This window comes from Neofelis nebulosa, chromosome 8 (assembly GCF_028018385.1).
Source record: "Neofelis nebulosa isolate mNeoNeb1 chromosome 8, mNeoNeb1.pri, whole genome shotgun sequence".
Lineage (NCBI taxonomy): Eukaryota > Metazoa > Chordata > Mammalia > Carnivora > Felidae > Neofelis > Neofelis nebulosa.
The window spans coordinates 93300138-93321207 of NC_080789.1; the positions used below are offsets into that span (position 1 = coordinate 93300138).

The 21070-nt window shown below is 36.0% G+C and overlaps 1 protein-coding gene across 2 annotated transcripts in view; it reads left to right on the top strand.

The window, feature by feature from the left end:
* EPS8 (epidermal growth factor receptor pathway substrate 8) overlaps positions 1 to 21070 on the top strand; it is a 120063-nt gene that overhangs the window by 46709 nt on the left and 52284 nt on the right. For both annotated transcript variants that reach the window (XM_058743575.1, XM_058743574.1), the window contains exons 2-6: positions 1862 to 1941; positions 3847 to 3923; positions 13047 to 13114; positions 14489 to 14650; positions 16440 to 16589. In XM_058743575.1, the coding sequence (XP_058599558.1) occupies positions 1883 to 1941; positions 3847 to 3923; positions 13047 to 13114; positions 14489 to 14650; positions 16440 to 16589 (516 nt within the window). In that variant the 5' untranslated portion in view covers positions 1862 to 1882. The remainder of the gene's footprint in view (positions 1 to 1861; positions 1942 to 3846; positions 3924 to 13046; positions 13115 to 14488; positions 14651 to 16439; positions 16590 to 21070) is intronic.

Genomic DNA, 21070 nt, shown 5'->3' on the forward strand with positions numbered 1-21070 from the left:
TTTTAATTTTTTTTAACGTTTATTTATTTTTGGGACAGAGAGAGACAGAGCATGAACTGGGGAGGGGCAGAGAGAGAGGGAGACACAGAATCAGAAGCAGGCTCCAGGCTCTGAGTCATCAGCCCAGAGCCTGACGCAGGGCTCGAACTCACGGACCACGAGATCGTGACCTGAGCTGAAGTCGGATGCTTAACTGACTGAGCCACCCAGGCGCCCCCATATGAATTAACTTTATATCCTTAGGAATGCAATGCAGCCTTTCAAAAGTGGGACGTGAACTTTCTTTTTTTTTCTTTCCTTGAATAAATATTTAATTAACACTTATTCTATGCCTAGTATTGTTCCTGCTGCTTGAGAAACAGCAGTCATTAAACAAAAGTCTCTGCCCTTATGCAGCTTATAGTCTAGTGAAAAATCAGTCATTTAGTTAAACAAATGAAAAACTATAACTGTGATACATACTTTGAAAAATTGATTATAGTCTGAGAATGTCTGATAGTGGGCTTTTGTGTCTAGAAGGGAGGTCAGTTAAAGCTTCCCTGAGGGCATTGTGATTGAACTGAGATCTGAAGAATGAGAAAGAATTAATTTGAAGTTACTGATCTTGAATACAATTTCTTTTTGTGGGCTTTCGATGGCTTCCTAATCTGAATTACATTCTCTTTTAATATGCACCTCCATATCACCCTAAACTTTTCCTTTGTAATGGGAACATTCTGTAGTTTCATATTTATTCACTAAGTGACTGTTTTTCCCACTAGCGTGTTGGCCTAGAGTTGGGACCGTTTTGTTCACCTTGGCAGTATCAGCTTTATTGCCTGCCACATAATAGTCACTCAGTAGTTATTAATTCTTCTGCTCCCGTTGCCTTTGTCTTATAATAAAGCTGGGACGTGCCCTACCTACCTCTCAGTTATTGAGAAGACACGGTGATACAATGTCTACAAAAGTCAGAAAAATAAGATAAGACCCAAAATTGTTTAGTGTCACAGAACCTAGGAAGGACCAAGTATTCAGGAGAGGCTAGAAATAAATCAGGTGTAGCAGTATTGTCTGGAAGCACAAAGAAAGAAAAGGCCGTTGGATTTAGCAGTAAGGAAGTTTTACTTATTCATCTTGTTGAGGGAATTTGTTCAATTTGTGAAACATATTAAAAATGTTTTCTGAAGTTAAATATCATTTGGTGTTGACTTTAAAAATGGCTTTCTCGTGAGAAGTGGAAGGAATATGTAAGTGGATACCTTCTTGGAAAAAAAAAGGTGTATCCAAGTGTGTATGTATAAGATGTCAAATGTGCTTTGAAGGAAGGGAGAATAGAAGGAAGGGAGAAAGAAGAAAAGTAGATGCAGGAAAAAGTCTGGAGGAAATTGACAGACTGTTAAATGGTTATCTTTAAATGGTAGGGCTCTGGGTGGTATTTTTCCCCTTTGTGCCTTTCTGTATTTTGTACTTCCCTGTATTTCTCAAGTTTTTTAATGTAATGAACCTGTATTACTTTCCTAATGAAACAATACACAAAGTAACATCTAAAACATCATAAAACTGACCTTTGATTATGAGTTTGAGCAGAATGTACAATTAAGCCTATATATGTAGAGGGTTTGGAACTATATTTTAGATTTTTTCTTTTACTCACCTAAATTTGCTTATAATTCTAGTACATAATGTTACATGCCAGTTGAATCTTTTTTTCTGTGTCCCTCTGTACTTCTGGTGCGCGAGCTCTTTGAGGGTGGAGATCTTTATCTTCATATTTCTGCCATCATCCTGGCAGTGACATGTATTTGTTGAATGAATAACTTGAAACTGAAATGTCTTGACCTTTTTATTACCTTTAATCTATGTACCTTTCTTTTTTCAGAACAGAGGAGTGAAAACCACAATGAATGGTCATATTTCTAATCATCCCAGTGGCTTTGGAATGTATCCATCTCAAATGAAGTAGGTTGGAAGATTTATATTTAATTTGTTGGGGTTCTTTTTGGATTTGATTTGGTGGCTTTGTTTTATGTTTCTAATGAAAGGACTAGCTAGCTCCACTTATTTATGTAGTTTATTCCTCATTAATATTTAATCTCTTTCTAATACTAAGGTATGATAGTATTAAAAGTTTACTGTGTCTAGTAAGAAAAAGATGGTAAAGTAACATCAACCTCAATGACAGTGATCAAATAGAAGACATTTTGTTTTAGGTATTTTATGTATTATTGTTTTCCATAGTTAAACATGTTCTTTGCTTCAGAGCTTTCAGTTTCTCTGGAGCATTCTACTATTTTGACTTATAAAGTATTGGCATTTGAGGAGAATTAAAGGTCTCTTAGTCCAATCAGTCAGAATACTTATCACTACGTAAACCAAATAAAAAGACCAGACAAGCAAACAGAACTATCCCTGTGGCTTCAGGTATAATTTGAAATCACAACCCTGGCTTAAGTTGCCATCCCCTTATATATCATGGTTCATGTTGTTATTTTCTACTGGCCATTGTGGTATATAGTCATTTTTCAGAATTCACAGGTTATGCACTTTGTAAAGAGTTATACTTCATCTTTTCTCTGTAAAGATTATTGCAAATCTCTTTATAATTGGCCAGTAAGAGGCACCAGGCGAGTATTGTCAGGTGCCATGTTTACCTTGTCCATCAGTTATGCAAGCCAGAAAGTCTGACCACATTCTCAATTTTCCTCCTTCTTCTTACAACAAATATTCATTTAATCGTGAATTTATAACATTTTCGTCTATTAGGGAACTCTTATTTCTGTCCCTTTCTTCTGTTCTTTCTATTCTAGCCCTACTTAAGGCCCTTTTGCCTACCGTAATTTTGCAGCACCCTCTACGTGGTTACCTTGCCATTAGTTCTGGGATTATTTTCTTTGAAAACGTTTTTGATCATGTCACTTCCCTGTATTAATATACCTACTCCATCTAGAGAATAAAAACTTAATTCTTATTTCTTAAGCCCTCTATCTGCCTTCTGTATGTCTGAAGCCACTCCTCTCTTCTATGCATACCCCACTAGATACGATTTTTTTTTTTTTTTCCCTTGGACACCAGGCTCGTCTTTGAGCCAATTCCGCATGCCTTTTCCTCACTTAATTCTCCACCCATCTGTAGAGCTTCTTTCCAAACTTTTATATTCTGCTGAAATGCCAACTTGGCGGTAAAGCGTTTTTGGACATCCTGATGAAATCTTATCCAGGTTTTGTAACATCTGTAGTGTTATCCAGATGTTACATTCTGTTGTAACTGTTTTACTTGTTCTATTAGCTGAACCCTGTTCCCTGCCATTATCCTTATTCTTCTAGATTTCAGGGTTTAATAAATGTTTACTGAATGAATTTTAAAAATTCAAATAATATGTTTACTTCACCTAACATATTAGTAACAGGAGGCTAGAAATAGGGCAATGCTGGTCAAATTTAATGATAAAGTGTTATTTTGCATTTTAAATTTTTATGAAAATAATGTCTGTTCCATTATAAATTGAGTCATTTAGTACTTTTTATAACTGGATCACTGCTCACAACTCGATTTAGTATGGCACTCTTAAACTCTTCTAAGATAGTTTCAACCTTATTGAATCTTCTTGGCTAAGGTTCTGCCTTCAAGTTTAAGACGTGGCTATGATTTACATCTACCTCAGTCTACATCAGGGTAGTGTCGTTCATGTTCTGTTTCTTGACCAGAGCAGGATCTGGCTCATTTTGACGCCTAGGTATCATTAACTCTGTATGTTTTTAAAAAACTCATGGTGATTATGGTACCTTGGAATTTTTATTTGTCGTTTTGAATTTTTATTGCTTACTTTGGACTTTAACCCTGCACCATGACCATTTTTTATTACAGTGGCTACGGATCATCACCCACCTTTTCCCAAATGGACAGAGAACACGGTTCAAGAACAAGTGCAAAGGCCCTGTATGGTATGTTTGTTTATTTGATGAGGTATAATTCTATTTCCAACCACATTTCACAAACGAGGTTTTCGAAGTTATAATTTGAATCCATGCCTCGTTTATATTAATTGGAGTGAAGTAGTGAGAGATACGGATTGTTTAAAAAAGAGTTTTTATAAAAGCTACTAAAGCTGTGACTTCTGCTTACTGTCATATAATTTAAAGCCACAGGCAAAATGTATTATAGTGTTTTCTAAGGAGTCTTTTATATGGCATCAGTGCCTTAGGTGGATTTCCTGGCCAATTATTTGTGATATGATTGTTGATCTTCATGACTGATCCATTTGATTGTAGGCTGACAGTTGACAGGACTTCTTCCTTATAGCTCTTGAACTTTTGGGTAGCACTATAGTATGAGGAACAGTCCTTACATTATTTCTCTCTGCACTACAAAACCAGCAGGCTTTCTCCCTGATTCTTCTTTAACTTCCCTTGTCCTCTCTAGATTGTCTCATATGTAAATAATATATTTTTTAACTTAGGTATAAAATAGAAGTCATTACTAAGAAGAAATTGAAGACTCCTGACATATACTACATGTGTTTAAGAATGCATTGTTTTCACAGGGTCTGTCTGGGCTTTTATTATTGTACAATAAAGAATAAGAACAGTATTATGTCCTAGTAGTTGTGAATAGTAGATCCAGAGAATATATTCAACAAATATGTATTTTATAATTAATATGTGCTCAGAACAGAGCTAGTAATATATGGTTCTTGACTTTGAGGGACTTGCAGTCTAGACAATGACTTGAAAGAACTGAAAAAGAAGGGTTTTTATGCCTTTTTGGTTTTTGCAAAAATAAAATAATGAATTCCTTCAGTCTTTTATTTCTAGGTAGGTAGTCCAGGTACTTCTGTGAGCCAGGCCAAGGTCTTCATAGTGTCTGTTTCCATGACCATTCAGTCATTCCAAAGATGAATAAGACACATATTCATTATGCATTATTTTGGTGAGGTTAGGTTAGTAAATGCATCATTATAATAAAGAGCTAAATAAGCTTGGATGGCAGCGTGTGAGGTGCAGTGGGGGTGGTCACTTCTACATGGGCGGTAGTCAGAAGAGATTTCATAGAAGACTTGAGCCTTGAGCTAAAGTCTGAAATGTAAGTAGTATGCTCCAGGCGTTTGGGAGGCTGGAGAGTACCATAAACAGCAGTATGAGTCCTTTATAAACTCGACTGTTAAGTTCTGTGAAATTGGGCCATATCTGCCTTGTTTACTTTGGGATTCCCTAAGCATAGCACAGGGGCTGATGTATAATTTACGCTCAGTAAAATACTGGCAGAATGAATGTAATGAATGCATGAACTGCGAACAGTTTGGTCTTAGCTGGAGGGTGCAAGGTGTTACATTGGGAAATAAGATTAGAAAAATAAACATGGGCCACAGTATGAACAATCATACTAAGGAAGTTGAGCATTGTTTATGGGGAATGACTAGTCACTGAAGTTTTTTAGTCAGAGGAAAAATAGTTCTGTTGTCTTGGGTCACTCTCATAGCAGTATTGAGGATGGATATGATGAGTATGGATGGAAACAGGTTAAGTCAGACGTCTAAACGATAGCCTTGAGACTTTTGTTAAGGAGAAAGAGTATTATTGATCATCTCACAAATACTGTAGATCCAAAAGTCTGTTCTCAGCTAAGGAAGGGATAAGGGATAAAAAAGTGGAATTCACCTCAAATTTTAATGTTTATTTTGTATTAGGAGCACCTTCATAAAAGTGTAGATCTGGGGATTGAAAATCTTCAGGTTTAATCAGTGAATTTCTGTGAATCAAGAATTTCTGTGTTTTACATGTAGAGAAAGCTGAGGCTCCTTTCTAAGGTGAGGTGATTGTCAAAGTCACATAACTTTAAAAATCTTGATTGTGAGAATATGTGACAACTTTGTGTAGTGTGACAAAAATGAACAGTGTATAGGTAAAACAGAGGACATAAAGAGAGGGAAAGAATGGAGGAAATCCAAGAGTCAAAGAAGAAAGAAGACTTAGCAAATGTGTTTGGCTTAGAAGTAAGCAGGTTTTAAGTTTCTTGAAATTACAGATGATGTTTCATTCCTCCTGGTATCTAATCCTCACTCCTCCCTCCCAAAAGGGCTCTCAGTCCAATGCCCATGGAATGAATGGAATGAATGACAGGGAAGAAATATGTTCAGATTTTGAACAATCTTTTTCAGTAAATAAGTTGGAGTTCCAGCTGTAGTTAGTTAATATAGAATGGTTAGCCTCCCAGTTTCAACTTTTTTTTTTTTTAATGGGAGGTGGTAAAGGAGAGGTTTGTAATGTAGTTTGTCACAATGTATGCATTTTGTTAACAATTTTTCTTTTCACAATGATTAAACCAGTTGAGCAAATCAAGAGTTCATTTCTTTTGTGGATGGTACACGAACTTCTTTGGGATATGACGATACTGTTTAGTGCACTGGAACATGAGTCTTACAGTAACGACCATTGTTTTTCATACACCGGCCACAGGTTAGATACTGCATCTAGAGTTTCATGCAGCTTGTCTTTCTCATGAGAACACTTTTCAGATCTGACACCATAATGTGCCTCCTAGACTGATTCAGTAACTCAGGAACTTCTGTCTCAAGAGAGGCATCATGGGTTTTGGAGGCCAAGCACTTTGGGGCTGAATCATGGCATTTCTACCAAAGCACTGCCAGTTTGAGCAGATGATTTTACCTGTTGGCCCCCGTTTCTTCATCTATAAAATAGAAATGATAATAATATTGTGGTGATAAGTTTATATGAGGAAACAGAAGTAACGAGTCTGTCATGGCATTGAGGGGGAATGTAGGAGAGTTATTTTTTGTCCTGTGTCCTGGGTGCTCAGATTAATCAAGGCCCTCAAATTTGATGTTTTGATGTCATACATACAGTATATAATTACAGTGAAACTTGGACAGGATCAAGTGGTAATCTTCATCATATTTTTTAAGCTTATATTCCAGATATCACCAGAAATATTTTTTATAAATCCTGTAAGTATATTGTCAATTATAGAATTATGATGATAAGTTTTGATTCTTTTGGATATGTGTAATTTTATTCAAGGAAAGTAGTAAAAATATACTGCAGTGTAATATCCCTGTTTTGCTATTTCTTCATTATGATATAAGAAATTTCAGAGCCAGTATGTGAGAAGCTCTGCATCACTAAAGTCCCTGACAACGTAAATAAACAGAAAATAAATATTAATTTCATTCTTCTCCACATACCGCATGACGGTAACATTTCATTTGGCTAGTGTTATCAGGGAATTGAAAATTTTGTAGATATGTACAGTTTGTAGTTAGCCTGCTTGTCAAAGTCTTTAAGCACTAAAATTTAATATCATTTTTAAGGGACGTACTTGTAAAATATATTAAACATTCCCTTCTATCAGGGTGTGGTGCCTGTAATCTCCTGTCGATGATTCAGAGGGTCATCAGTGCACACTAGCTTGTGTACTGTCGTGTGTTCAGAAGCTCTATTCTTTACCTTTACGCCAAATCATTCAAAATCGTTTCCCTTTTGAATATCTGTGGCTGCTTTTGCTGTGCGTCTGTGTCCCATACCCGTCACTTTTCCCTGTTGTTAACGTGCCTTCTTCTAACATTGCTTCTGATATGTATGGGCTGATCAGCTAGATAGAATATCTTTAGTAGAGTAAGTAGATTCTGAGTGGGGAGTTGAGAGTCTTGTTAAAGTCTACATATTAAAATGTGCACGTTTCGATGTGTCGACGTTGTGACATCTCTCCGCCCTTCAGAGGACTTCTTTAAGTGTGGGCTCTGCTGTGTTCTGAATAGCTGAACTTCCTAGAAAAGTAACTTCTCTTTAAGTTAGATATTGCTGAATTTGTAATATAGCCATTTATAATAATCAGGTATTTAAAGTCATCCTCTATCCAGAAAAACTCAAGTTTCACAGAATCATCAGTTAGCAATATTTTGTTGTCATTACCAACATGTATAGTAATTTTAAGATTTGTATTGTTGGAGTCCAAGTAGTACTGGATAAGTATGGTAGATGGGCACCCTCTTAAGTCTCATTCTAGCCTTCAGTGTGAACTGTTTTGCAAAGATAGCAAGGAGGAAAATATATTTGTATTTTTCCTATTTTTCTTTTTTCTTCTCCAGGAGGTACTGGTAAGAATTGACTGTAAGTAGTCTGTAAAGCGTATGGCTTCTGTATAATTGACTTTACTGTAAACTTTTCTGTATCTTTGCATAGCACTTGCCTTCTCTATCTCATAGCAAGATTTCTGAATATAGCACTTGTCTTAATAGATATATACCCCACATGTTTTACTTTTTGTACCTATCTTTCTTCTCTTCCTGTCCCTTTCTAGGAGTTAGTCTCTTTGTGTAACGGTCACAGTTGAAGCCCAAGCAATCTCTTACACATTCAGGTGGCATTCACGAATTAAAGCCCATTTCTCTTTTCTCCACATGCATCACTTACAGCGTGTATTTTACTTGGAGAAAACGTTTAAATATTCTTTTTTAAGAACGATTTTCTTTTAATTCTTATGAAGCACATGGCTCATGATTATATATTATCAGGAAGTTGGGCAATTAAGAGTCAAAATTCAGTTCCGTAGAGTGTGCTGGTGCTTCACCTTATCTGAAAATTTTAAACTTCTTTTCTCCTCATGGGACAAACCAGGAAAATTCATTCTTCAATAATGCAGTTTTATGAAAATGACCTTTTTTTGTTTTTAGTTACTTTTTTTAAATGTTTATTTATTTTTGAGAGAGATGGACAGAGTGCGAGTAGGGGAAGGGACAGAGAGAGAGGGAGACGCAGAATCTGAAGCAGGCTCCAGGCTGTCAGCACAGAGCGCAACGTGGGGCTCGAACCCACAAACCGTGAGATCATGACCTGACCTGAAGTCGGATACTTAACCGACTGAGCCACCCAGGCGCCTCACTCAGCAGCTGCTTTTATGTTACATTTTTTTTCTTTTTAATTGCAAAATCCTTACTTTCTAAGATATGCTTTATTTTTGGAAAAAGAAAATAAAATTTTCTGGATATTAGCTCTTATAAATTTTGCTGTGTATATAAACAGCAATACAGACAAAAGGGAATTGCATTTAAATATTCAGACCTGCATGTTGTTATAGTTGCCATTGTACTAATTGAAGAGTTAAATGAAACCTACCTGTTTTTTTTTTTTTTAATTGAGACTTGTAGTTTTAGGCTCATAGCAAAATTGAGTGGAAGATACAGAGATTTCCTGTCTATCTTCCCGCATATGCATAGCCCTCCACTGTCAACAGCCCCCACCAGAGTGGTGCGTTTGTTACTATTGATGAACCTGTATTATTTATTTATTTTTTTAATTTTTTTTTTAATGTTTATTTATTTTTGAGACAGAGAGAGACAGAGCGTGAACGGGGGAGGGTCAGAGAGAGAGGGAGACACAGAATCTGAAACAGGCTCCAGGCTCTGAGCTGTCAGCACAGAGCCCGAGGTGGGGCTCGAACTCACGGACCGCGAGATCATGACCTGAGCCGAAGTCGGTCGCCCAACCGACTGAGCCACCCAGGCGCCCCTTGATGAACCTATATTAATATATCCTAATCACTCAATGTCTTATGAAACCTGAATTTAATGTTCCTGATCTGCAAGTTCATTATCACATAATAGCTTGATAATGCTAAAAAAATCTGTAAAAACATATCAACTCAATAATGCTAAAAAAAAAAAAAAAAAAAAAAAAAAGCCTGTAAAGAATTTTTATCATTGGTCACTGAATTCACCTAATTCTGTTTCTGTGGGTTTGTATGTTCTGTTCTCCGGTGTAAAAGCAAGTGAGAAAAGCAGTAAAACCACAACCATTGGTACTACAATCAAGTAGTTTATTCCTAGCTTTAATTGATTCAGATTGAGAAAGTTAAGGAGACAGAAACCAAGGCTTTTATATTGGGAGTTGAGCAGCCTATAATATGAGAAACCCAAAACTCTGCTGCCAGATTTATTCAGTTATTATTTAATGTACTATTTGGCTGTGCTTTACGCTCTTAATTAGGAAAGAAAAGTTTTCAACCTAAAGAGGTAACATGTAGTAGATGAGTTGGCCTTTGTACAGATTTTGGAACAATCTTGGCCGTCCATTAGAATTGCCATTTATAAATCCCAGTGCCCAAATTGCACCCTAGACCAGCTACGTTAGAATCTCTAGCAAATAGAACCCAGGCATTATTTTTCAAAGTTCATTCTAGTGTGCAGCCAGGGATGAAAACCACTGTTAAAGTGGGGAACATCATTAGAGGCTTTATCTGGAGTATCATTGAGACTTTATTTAGACTTCTCATACTTTTTTAAGGCTTTTGGTGAGATTTTCAGCTTAGGAGCATGATTACTATTTACGACTGTATTTGAGAGTACATATGATTCTCATAAAAAAAGAAATGTACCATAATTGCCTCTTAGGAACCTTCTTTCAGAATTTCCTATTAAAATGTTAATATTAACCTTTATTTATTCATCGACTTAAATCATTGGAACTACTAGTTTGTTTATAAATCCGTTTTGTGGCATTTATATATTTTTAGGGTCTTTAAAAGGTAATTTCTTATAACACATACATCTTATTTATTGTGTAGCATTGGAGAGAAAGCAGTTTAAGAATTTCTAAAATGGATTTTTCATGTGGAATATTCGAAATAACATCTATCTTCCAGGCAATCAGAGTGATCAAGTTAATGTCATGTTTTTGTTTTTGTTTTTACAAATATCATCGAATAGTCCGTGTTTTTCTATTGTACTTATAAAATAAGCTTCTATGGGATTAAAAAACTATATTAGAAAATTAGGGAGAACAAATTCTTACTACTTCATAATGAGAAACTTGAATTACAAAACATGCCATTGGGCTTCACTTATCTGAAAGACTCAGTGAAGCATTTGAATGTTCTGGGGTTGCCATATCACAACTGGATACCATGGCAACCATTGCCATTTCTTTTGCTGTCTAGGTCAGACCACAGGAAACAGAACCACCTTCATGTTCTGAGTCTGCCATAGAGAGTTGTGCTAGAAAATGATAAACTAGTGATTCTGAAATAGTGATTCTTTCTCTTTCTTTCTTTCTTTCTTTCTTTCTTAATATAATTTATTGTCAAGTTGGCTAACATACAGTATATACTGTGTGCTCTTGGTTTTGGGGGTAGATTCCCATGATTCATCACTTAACATACAACACTATTTAGAAATAGTAATTATTTCTGGGGCACCTGGGTGGCGCAGTTGGTTAAGCGTCCAACTTTGGCTCAGGTCATGATCTCACGGTTTGTGGGTTCGAGCCCCACATCGAGCTCTGTGCTGGAGCCTGGAACTGAGCCTCCAGCTCAGAGCCTGGAGCCTGCTTCGGATTCTGTCTCCCTTTCTCTCTGCCGCTCCCTGCTCACACTGTCTCTGTGTCTCTCAAAAATAAATAAACATTAAAAAACATTTTTTAGTTAAAAAAAAGAAATAGTAATTATTTCTAAAAGTGCTTTTGTCAGAAATGTTCCTCAGTTACATATTGTATTTCGGTGGTTCTCCTGAGAACAGTTATCTATTTGTTAATATCTCACCTTGATTAATTCTCAGCTAAGAATCAGAAGAATCATGGTTGTTTTCTTGATAAGTAGACTACAGTCATGTACGTGAAGGTTATGTTTTGTATACTGGAGTAGAAAATTTAAGGTGAAACCAGATCTTTCTTTTTGATCACATTGTTTTGGTAGGAACGGATGGATCATACTTCTTCAGGTCATCATCCAAACAAAAAAAGAAAGGTAGCAGATACTGAATTTTGTAGTGTGTCTGTTTCTATTAAGTAACTTTAATGCTGCAAAAACAAAAATAGAGTATACCAGAATAATATCAGACTGATGTAATATAAAGGACATAGGTATTTTTCATCTCAGTTTCAGATAAATATAAATGAAAAGATAATTACTTTCATATATATTATGAAATAAGAATTTATCAAAGTTTTAAAAAATTCTGTTAACATTCTTGGTCTGTATATGTGCTTTATATTTTGTACTTGGTTTGAGTTCATGTTCAGCAGAACTTTTCAACCTCTGAAGTTGTAGGAAGGTCTAGAGGTTTCATATCAACTGAAAGAAACATATTTATATTTGAAAAACAATTAGATATCAGGAAAGTTAAGGTGTGTGTGTGTGTGTGCATGTGCGTGTGTGTGGATATTAGTACTGTAGGAGTTTTGAGGTTTGATCTTATTTAACCCTTTTATTTTACAATAAGAGTGCTGAGGTCCAGAGCTAAGCACCTTGCTCAAATTTAGTGTCCTGCTTAGTGACGGAGCCAAAGCTAGAGTCAATAATCTCCTGGTTCCTACTTAGGGTTCTTTTTCATCATAGCATTCTGCTTTAGGAAAAATAGGGCAGCTCTGAATTTACAAATAAGCAAGTTCCTTGATTAGAAAGTAACATGTACAAAATATTTTATATTGTATTTTGGTTTTGCAGCATTATACAAAAGAAAATAAAGGTTTATTTTTGCTTTTTAAATAGTGTGGTGTGGTGACTTTCCACCTGACTTTCTTGTATTTTCTAACAGCTGACATCTACAGTTTTGAGCATCATGTTTGTTTGTTCTGTAGCTGTGTGGAGACTGTTAAAGTTTAATGGCACTCGGTATGATTGAGTCATGTTTTGAATCTCCTCTGACACTCTCCATAGTTTGGATGTTGTGAAAGGAGATGTTCCTTGTCGTGGCCATTATTTTGATAATATAGTCTAACTCACAGAATACAGTATCTGTGACAGTATTTGCAATTCTGTTGTGTTCTCAACACATTAAAAAATGAGAGTTATAAGCCAGTTTTCATCTTTTTTTGCCAAACAGTAGGTATCTGATTAATAAAGCCCTTAATTAAATAACTCTTTTTAAATAAGCTTTCTGGTGGCTTATTCATTTAATGTGAATAATGAGTGTTTTCAGATACACCACCCAACAGTGACTTGTCAGCTGCTATACTTATACGTGAGCTAGACTGGTTTTAGAGATGGCCACAAGGCCCTGGTACACAAGCTTTAGCCTCTTAGTGGGTACATAATGGCTTTTTCAACTTCTCTTTCAGAGCAAAGGAAGAGTTATGCCCGGGACAGTGTCAGCAGCGTGTCTGACACATCCCAATACCGTGTTGAGGTAAGATGTTTTGACGTTTGCTAAAATGTAGAATGAACCTTGAGGGACATAAAAATTTGGTAGTAAAATCAGAATTATGTTTTATTGTATTCCTATGATGTACTATGAATTGTGTTCACCTTTTTTCTTTTAGAGTTTTGCAAAATTTAGATGTAAAATATCAAAGTATCTTGTTAGTCTGGGGTCTATTTTCATAGAGAGTAAATTAAAATAACTACTCATTTATTACTGCCAGCCTTATTTTGGTTAAAAACAGGACAAAGGCTTCTATTTTATATTATAGAATCTTGAACTTATGCCTTTGGTGGTTTCACAGAGTGGTTTGGTTTTATTTTTGATTTTACCTAAAGTCGTTAGTAGTCCTATTTAAACAGTGGTTTCTTATTAGTTTCCTGTGTTGTTATCTGTTAAGCTATATTTGCTCTTGAGTGGAATCTATTTAGTGACTTTTGTTTGTAATAGAAAATATTTAAGTAGGGAGTAAATTTTAAATTGCTCTTATTTTCAGTTTTCTACCCATAGCAAGCATGCTTAATTAGATTTAAAGTTTTATTTAAGGGCATGTGTGAGTGGCTCAGTTGGTTAAGTCTTCTACTCTCAATCTCGGCTCAGGTCATGATTTCACAGTTCGTGGGATCTAGCCCTGTATCAGGCTCTGTGCTGACAACCTGGAGCCTGCTTGGGATTCTCTCTCCCTCTGTCTCTGCCCCTCCCTCCCTCCCTCCCTCCCTCCCTCTCTGTCTCTCTCTCCCTCCCTCCCTCCCTCCCTCCCTTTCTCCTCCTCCTCTGCCTCCACCTCCGCTGTCGTCGTCATCGTCGTCTTCTTCTTCTTCTTCTTCTTCTTCTTCTTCTTCTTCTTCTTCTTCTTCTCTCTCTCTCTCTCTCTCTCTCTCTCTCAAAAATAAATAAACGTTAAAATTTTGTTTCAGTTCAATGAAGACTTTGACAGTTGTTATAGTAGTAGTCAACTACTTCTCTCATTTATCAATGTCTGTAGTTTTCCACCTGCAGTGTAGCTTCCCTGCTGGTATTCAGCACTTAAGTAACCAAAATGAAATAAAATGGGAGGGATTGGTTTTAAGAGAATGTTATTTAAGCTGTTTAGAATTTATGTTATGTTTATGTAGCTTGACATGGCTCAGTATTAAGCAGATTTAGGTATTTTATGACTCAAGGCACTGTTGCCTCTATTCAACAAAACCTGGCTTGACTTCATTATCTCAGTAAGATAGCCATGAAGTTGTAGGTGCTTTGTGTTGGTTCCTCACCACTCTACTCACCGACTTCAATGAGGTTACCATTGCTTTCTTTTGGAAAACGTGTACTAAGAGACTGTGAGTGTTATATATATTTTTCCTTTTTGTCAATCATAAGCACTTGACTACCTTTGTTCTGGATCGGAAAGATGCAATGATAACTGTGGATGATGGAATAAGGAAGCTGAAATTGCTTGATGCCAAGGGCAAAGTGTGGACTCAAGATATGATTCTTCAAGTGGATGACAGAGCTGTGAGCCTGATTGACTTAGAATCAAAGGTAAGTTTGTAAAATTTGGACTATTTTACTTGTAAGAAAGTTCCACAGGTATTTACATTTACAAGCAGGTCATACTGTATAAAAGTGGATGAAAGTTGGATAAAATAAAATATTTTGTCAGTGATTTGAAAGAAGAAATATAATACTGCATACACATCATGCACAAAAAAATTAGTTCCTGAAACTAAAGATCAGGGATCCCTGTTCTGTTGTTTTATTTAAACCACAAACGATGAGATGAAGGAAGTGGCAAAAACAATTCAGAGCACTGAAGCAAGGCCCCCACTGGGCCTTTATGACATCTATCAGTTACTTGCTAGGCCAAACCATATGCCAGGAAATGAGTGACCTGGGATGAAGAGGTGTGTCTGTGTGTACGTATTCCCTTCTCCCCAGCCATGTAGCAGGCGCCTTTATTTTGCACTAGGCTGGCGGGTAAGATGCTGGAGCTCCTGAAACAGCACTTTTCTGAGCCCCATCATTTAAGAAGCACTTGAGTTGTGAAGGTAAAGAATCCAACTGTTGTAATCATTTTAGCGTATTCTGTCTGATGGGTCTTGGAGTACAATTTGCCCTTTCTTTCACCAGTCACATCCATCGTACCCTGTGAGAAAATAGCAACTGAGTGCCTCTCCGATCCTCATGGTTTCAAGTAATTCTAGGGAAGGGATATTATTTAATTAACTTTTGCAAAGAAAGAAAATTTGTTATTTCCCTGGTACTCTGAGAAATTGCATTTTATTCTGATAGAGCCAGTATTTCTTGTTTTGCCTTCGCTGGATGTCAGGGAATCAGAATTTAGAATGAATCTATGGTGTGATGTATGTGTATATGTGCCGCCTGTAATAAAAGTTGATGCTTTTTATTTTTACTTTTATTAATTTATTTTTATTTATCGGAGATATTGTATTTTCTTTACTTAAAAAAATCACTGTTTCTCCCATCATGACCCACTTACTATTTGTATAAAGGCATTAGTCTAACAATAGACACTTTAAATTTATCTCATGAAATTCAGAATTCTGATTGTGAACAGAAAGTTCATTTGTTTAAGAAATAATTATTTAATCTATCAGTATTTTATTTAGTGGGCTATTTATAGGTTAAAGAGTATTCACTTTTATACTACCGAACATCTTAATCACTTTGAAGAATATATGTTTTTAGTGAGATCCTTTTGGCCCAGCTGTTTGATATTTTGGGCTGGAATAAATAAATATAGATATTTTTAATCTTTTCATCTGAGAGATTCATTGAAATAAAAAAATGTACAAATGATGTATTATTTGTAGCCCCCCACATTTATGGTCACAGAAGATAGAGACTTCTGTGTATGACTGAGTATTACTGTTCAATGTTCAAGTAAAAAAAAATTCTGACACTATATAGCCAGAGGGGGAAAAATACCATGTAAGATGGGGAATAATCTTGGAAAGAGGCCTCAGTTTACTTCTTTTTCTCTTAAAGGCATCATCTCCACTCCATAACCTAAGGAAGTCAATATTACCAAGTTCAGTATTTCTTCTGTTTATTAAGAAGATAACTGCATTCCTCTGCTAAATATTTCCTTTTTGTTGCTTTTTCTCCCACTCACCTTCTGGCCCCACCTTGTTTTCTGCTGTCACCTTGTATCTACTCATCCTCTCCACCCTAGGTGTTTACTCGTATTCACTGTCAGTATGATTTACACACTTTAAAAATGATGTGTACAGTGCCAAGAGCTCTTTGTGGAATCGATTATATTTATACAATAAAAATTAAGACAAGTTTGTTTTTACTTTGTTTATAGAATGAACTAGAGAATTTTCCTTTAAACACAATCCAGCACTGCCAAGCTGTGATGCATTCCTGTAACTATGATTCAGTTCTTGCCCTGGTGTGCAAAGAGCCAACTCAGAACAAGCCAGATCTTCATCTTTTCCAATGTGATGAGATTAAGGTAAATGAATGGTGTATTTTTTTTTTTCCCCTCTGAGTAGATGTTCTGACAGCTTTTGGATTATCTACTGCAGTCATATGACTGGTGGATTTTTAGTTTCTTAGGATTTTGTAAGGAAAACAAATACCTTAGTATGTTCCTGAGGGCTTCCAGGAAATAAAGAGGAGATAGAGTGGTATAAAAAAGAAAGAAAGAAAGAAAGAAAGAAAGAAAGAAAGAAAGAAAGAAAGAAAGAAAGAAAGAAAGGAAGGAAGGAAGGAAGATGCATTCTACTTATTAAAAAAAAAGCAGGCACAGATAATATATTAAATTCTTCATTGAGTTACTTGGACTTATAATTAAAAATTGATTCTTCAAGAATCATACTTCATGGACAGTAAGTAATCATACCATCTTATTTTATTCTGCACTAAACATGGATTATTGCGATGAAACACTTAGACACTTCCCATGATATAGATTTAAAGTTAATTTTAATTATGTGTCTTGAATAATTGCTCAAGATATGTAATCCCCAAGTGGTAATGTGAAAGTGGTTAAGCACAGTTACCAGTAAAAACATGCTATATCCTTAAGATTTGTATTTCAAAGTACACTGTAATTTTCAATGATTATGACTTGCAGTGCTTTGTTGGACATTAGAAATTATCATCAACCAAAAAAAAAAGAAATTATCATCAACCTTGAATATCTTTATTTCATGAGTTTATTTCTCCAAAAGGGAAATCATTTTGGGTTGAGTTGATTGGCGCTTTGTCAAGGCAGTGATTTATCACTTTGATTTTATATTATAAAACATACAGGTAATTTTTATCTGATAAAGAAGTGCTGGGAGATTAGCATAAAGTGTCACTTGATCTTTTCTGTATTTTTTGACATGATAGATAGACTGTCATCAGGATATTTTATAATTTTCTTTTTTTTTAAATTTATGTTTAGATGACTTTCTAAAAACCTTACTTGAACTGTGGCATTAGGTAGATTACATATGTGATGTTCATCAAAATTTTATATAGTACCTTTTGAAAGTCATAAAGGGCATTAAGAATTTTGCAAGGTTAGGGGCACCTCGGTGGTTCAGTTGGTTAAGTTTCCTGTTCTTCATTTCAGCTCAGGTCACTATTTCACTGTTTGTGAGTTCAAGCCCTGCATCAGGCTCTGCACTGACAGCACAGAGCCTGCTTGGGATTCCCTCTCTCCCTCTGTCTCTGCCCTTCCCTCTCTCCCTCTCTCTCAAAATAAATATACAAAAAAAATGTGCAAGGTTAGATTTGTTAAGTATGAAATTAGTATGAAAGTGTATATTTTCTCTGGAAAAATGAAATTATAATGAAATAAAATTAAAATATTTTGAAAACAGAGGACTAAGCTAAAAGACATTTTAAATCTGGTGTTTGCCTCAGTGTTTTATTTTTTATTTTTATTTTTTATTTTTTATTTTTTTGCCTCAGTGTTTTAAAACTTACCCTGAAACTAATAGTTACTGTGCTGAGTAGAGTTTTTGAATTTCAATTCTGAGGATAAAGGACTTATTTTATCTGATAGGGGATGGTAGTATTGATGAGTCTGAAACATTTACTGAATTATTGTTTTATGTAACTAAAAGCTCAAGTACCATATATGCAGCTATATGTTTTTACTCATTAGTGCCATATTCTCCATGAGGCCATTTTTTCCTTGAGACATTGAAAATATAAACACAATGAAGTATGATGTGGTTTCTTTTATATGGGTCATGTTGCAACATCACTTTTGAGTTATAAAGTTTCTTTTTATTTTTTTCAAGCTTCTTTATTAGAGGATTTTAAACTCTGCCCACTTCTGTAGTAAAATTTTTCTTAGAAATATGATATCCCCTTCCCCAAAAGAAATATGATAGTCCCCCCCCATAGGAAATTCAGGGTTCCTGGGCATCTTCAGTTTTTTAAATTAATTAATTAATTAATTATTATTTAATTAACATTTATTCACCTTTTTGAGACAAAGAGAGACAGAGCACGAGTGGGGGAGGAGCAGAGAGAGAGGGAGACACAGAATCTGAAGCAGGCTCCAGGCTCTGAGCTGTCAGCACAGAGCCCGATGCGGGACTTGAACTCACTGACTGTGAGATCATGACCTGAGCTGAAGTCAGACGCTTAACCAACTAAACCACCTGGGCACTCCAATAATTTATTAATTTTTTAAATTTACATCCAAGTTAGTTAGCATATAGTGCAACAATGATATCAGGAGTAGATTCCTTAATGCCCCTTACGCATTTAGTCCATTCCCCCTCCCACAGCCCCCCCAGCAACCCTCTGTTTATTCTCAGTATTTAAGAGTCTCTTATATTTTGTCCTCCTCCCTGTTTTTATATTATTTTTGCTTCCCTTCCCTTATGTTAATCTGTTTTGTATCTTAAAGTCCTCATATGAGTGAAGTCATATGATATGTCTTTCTCTGACAAATTTTGCTTAGCCTAATACCCTCTAGTTCCATCCACGTAGTTGCAAATGGCAAGATTTCATTCTTTTTGATGGCTGAGTAATAACTCCATTGTATATATATACCACATCTTCTGTATCCATTCATCTATCGATGGACATTTGGGCTCTTTCCATATTTTGGCTATTGTCGATAGTGCCGCTTTAAATATTGGGGTGTCTGTGGCCTTTCAAAACAGCATACCTGTATCCCTTCAATAAATACCTAGTAGTGCCAATGCTGAGTCATAGGGTAGTTCTATTTTTAATTTTTTGAGGAACCTCCATACTGTTTTCCAGAGTGGCTGCACCTGTTTGCATTCCCACCAGCAGTGCAAAAGAGATCCTCTTTCTCCACATCCTCACCAACATCTGTTGTTGCCTGAGTTGTTAATGTTGGCCATTCTGACAGGTGTGAGGTGGTATCTCATTGTAGTTTTGATTTGTATTTCCCTGATGATGAGTGATGTGGAGCATTTTTTCATGTATCAGTTGGCCATCTGGATGTCTTCTTTGGAGAAGTGTCTATTCATGTCTTTTGTCCATTTCTTCCCTGAATTCTTTGTTTTTTTGGGTGTTGAGTTTGATAAGTTCTTTACAGATTTTGGATACTAACCCTTTTTCTGATATGTTGTTTGCAAACATCTCCCATTCTGTCAGTTGCCTTTTAGTTTTGCTGATTGTTTCCTTCGCTGTGCAGAAGCCTTTTATTTTGATGATGTCCCAATAGTTCATTTTTGCTTTTGTTTCCCTTGCCTCCGGAGACGTGTTGAGTAAGAAGTTGTTGCAGCCGAGGTCAAAGAGGTTTTTGCCTGCTTTCTTTTTGAGGATTTTGATGGCTTCCTGTCTTACGTTGAGGTCTTTCATCCATTTTGAGTTTATTTTTGTGTATGGTGTAAGACAGTGGTCCAGGTTCATTTTTCTGCATGTCGTTGTTCAGTTTTCCCAGCACCATTTGCTGAAGAGACCATCTTTATTCCATTGGATATTCTTTCCTGCTTTGTCAAAGATTAGTTGGCCGTACGTTTGTGGGTCTATTTCTGGGGTCTCTATTCTGTTCCATTGATCTGAGTGTCTGCTTTTGTGCCAGTACCATACAGTCTTGATGATTACAGATTTGTAATGCAGCTTGAAGTCCAGGATTGTGATGCCTCATGCTTTGGTGCTATTCTGGGTCTTTTCTAGTTCCATACACATTTTAGGATTGTTTGATCTAGCTCTGTGAAGAATGCTCGTGTTATTTTGATGGGTATTGCATTGAATATGTAGATTGCTTTGGGTAGTATTGACATTTTAACAGTATTTGTTCTAACTGTCCAGGAGCATGGAATATTTTTCCATTTTTTGGTGTCTTGTTCACTTTCTTTCATAAGCTTTCTATAGTTTTCAGTGTTTAAATTTTTCATCTCTTTGGTTAGATTTATTCCTAGGTATTTTATGGTTTTTGGTGCAATTGTAAATGGGATCAATTCCTTGATTTCTCTTTCTGTTGCTTCATTATTGGTGTGTAGGAATGCAACCGGTTTCTGTGCATTGATTTGTATATCCTGCAACTTTGCTGAATTCATAGGTCAGTTCTAGCAGTTTTTTGGTGGAATCTTTTGAGTTTTCCATATAGAGTATCATGTCATCTGTGAAGAGTGAAAGTTTGACCTCCTCCTGGCCGATTTTGATGCCTTTTATTTCTTTGTGTTGTCTGATTGCTGAGGCTAAGGCTTCCAATAGTATGTTGAATAACAGTGGCAAGAGGGGACATCCCTGTCTTGTTCCTGACTTTAGGGGGAAAGCTCTCAGTTTTTTTTCCATTGAGGATGATACTAGTGGTGGGTCTTTCATATATGGCTTTTATGGTCTTGAGGTATGATCCTTCTGTCCCTACTTTCTTGAGGGTTTTTATCAAGAAAGGATGCTGTACTTTGTCAAATGCTTTCTCTGCATCTATTGACAGGATCATGTGGTTCTTGTCCTTTCTTTTATTGATGTGATGTATCACATTGGTTGTTTTGCAGATATTAAACC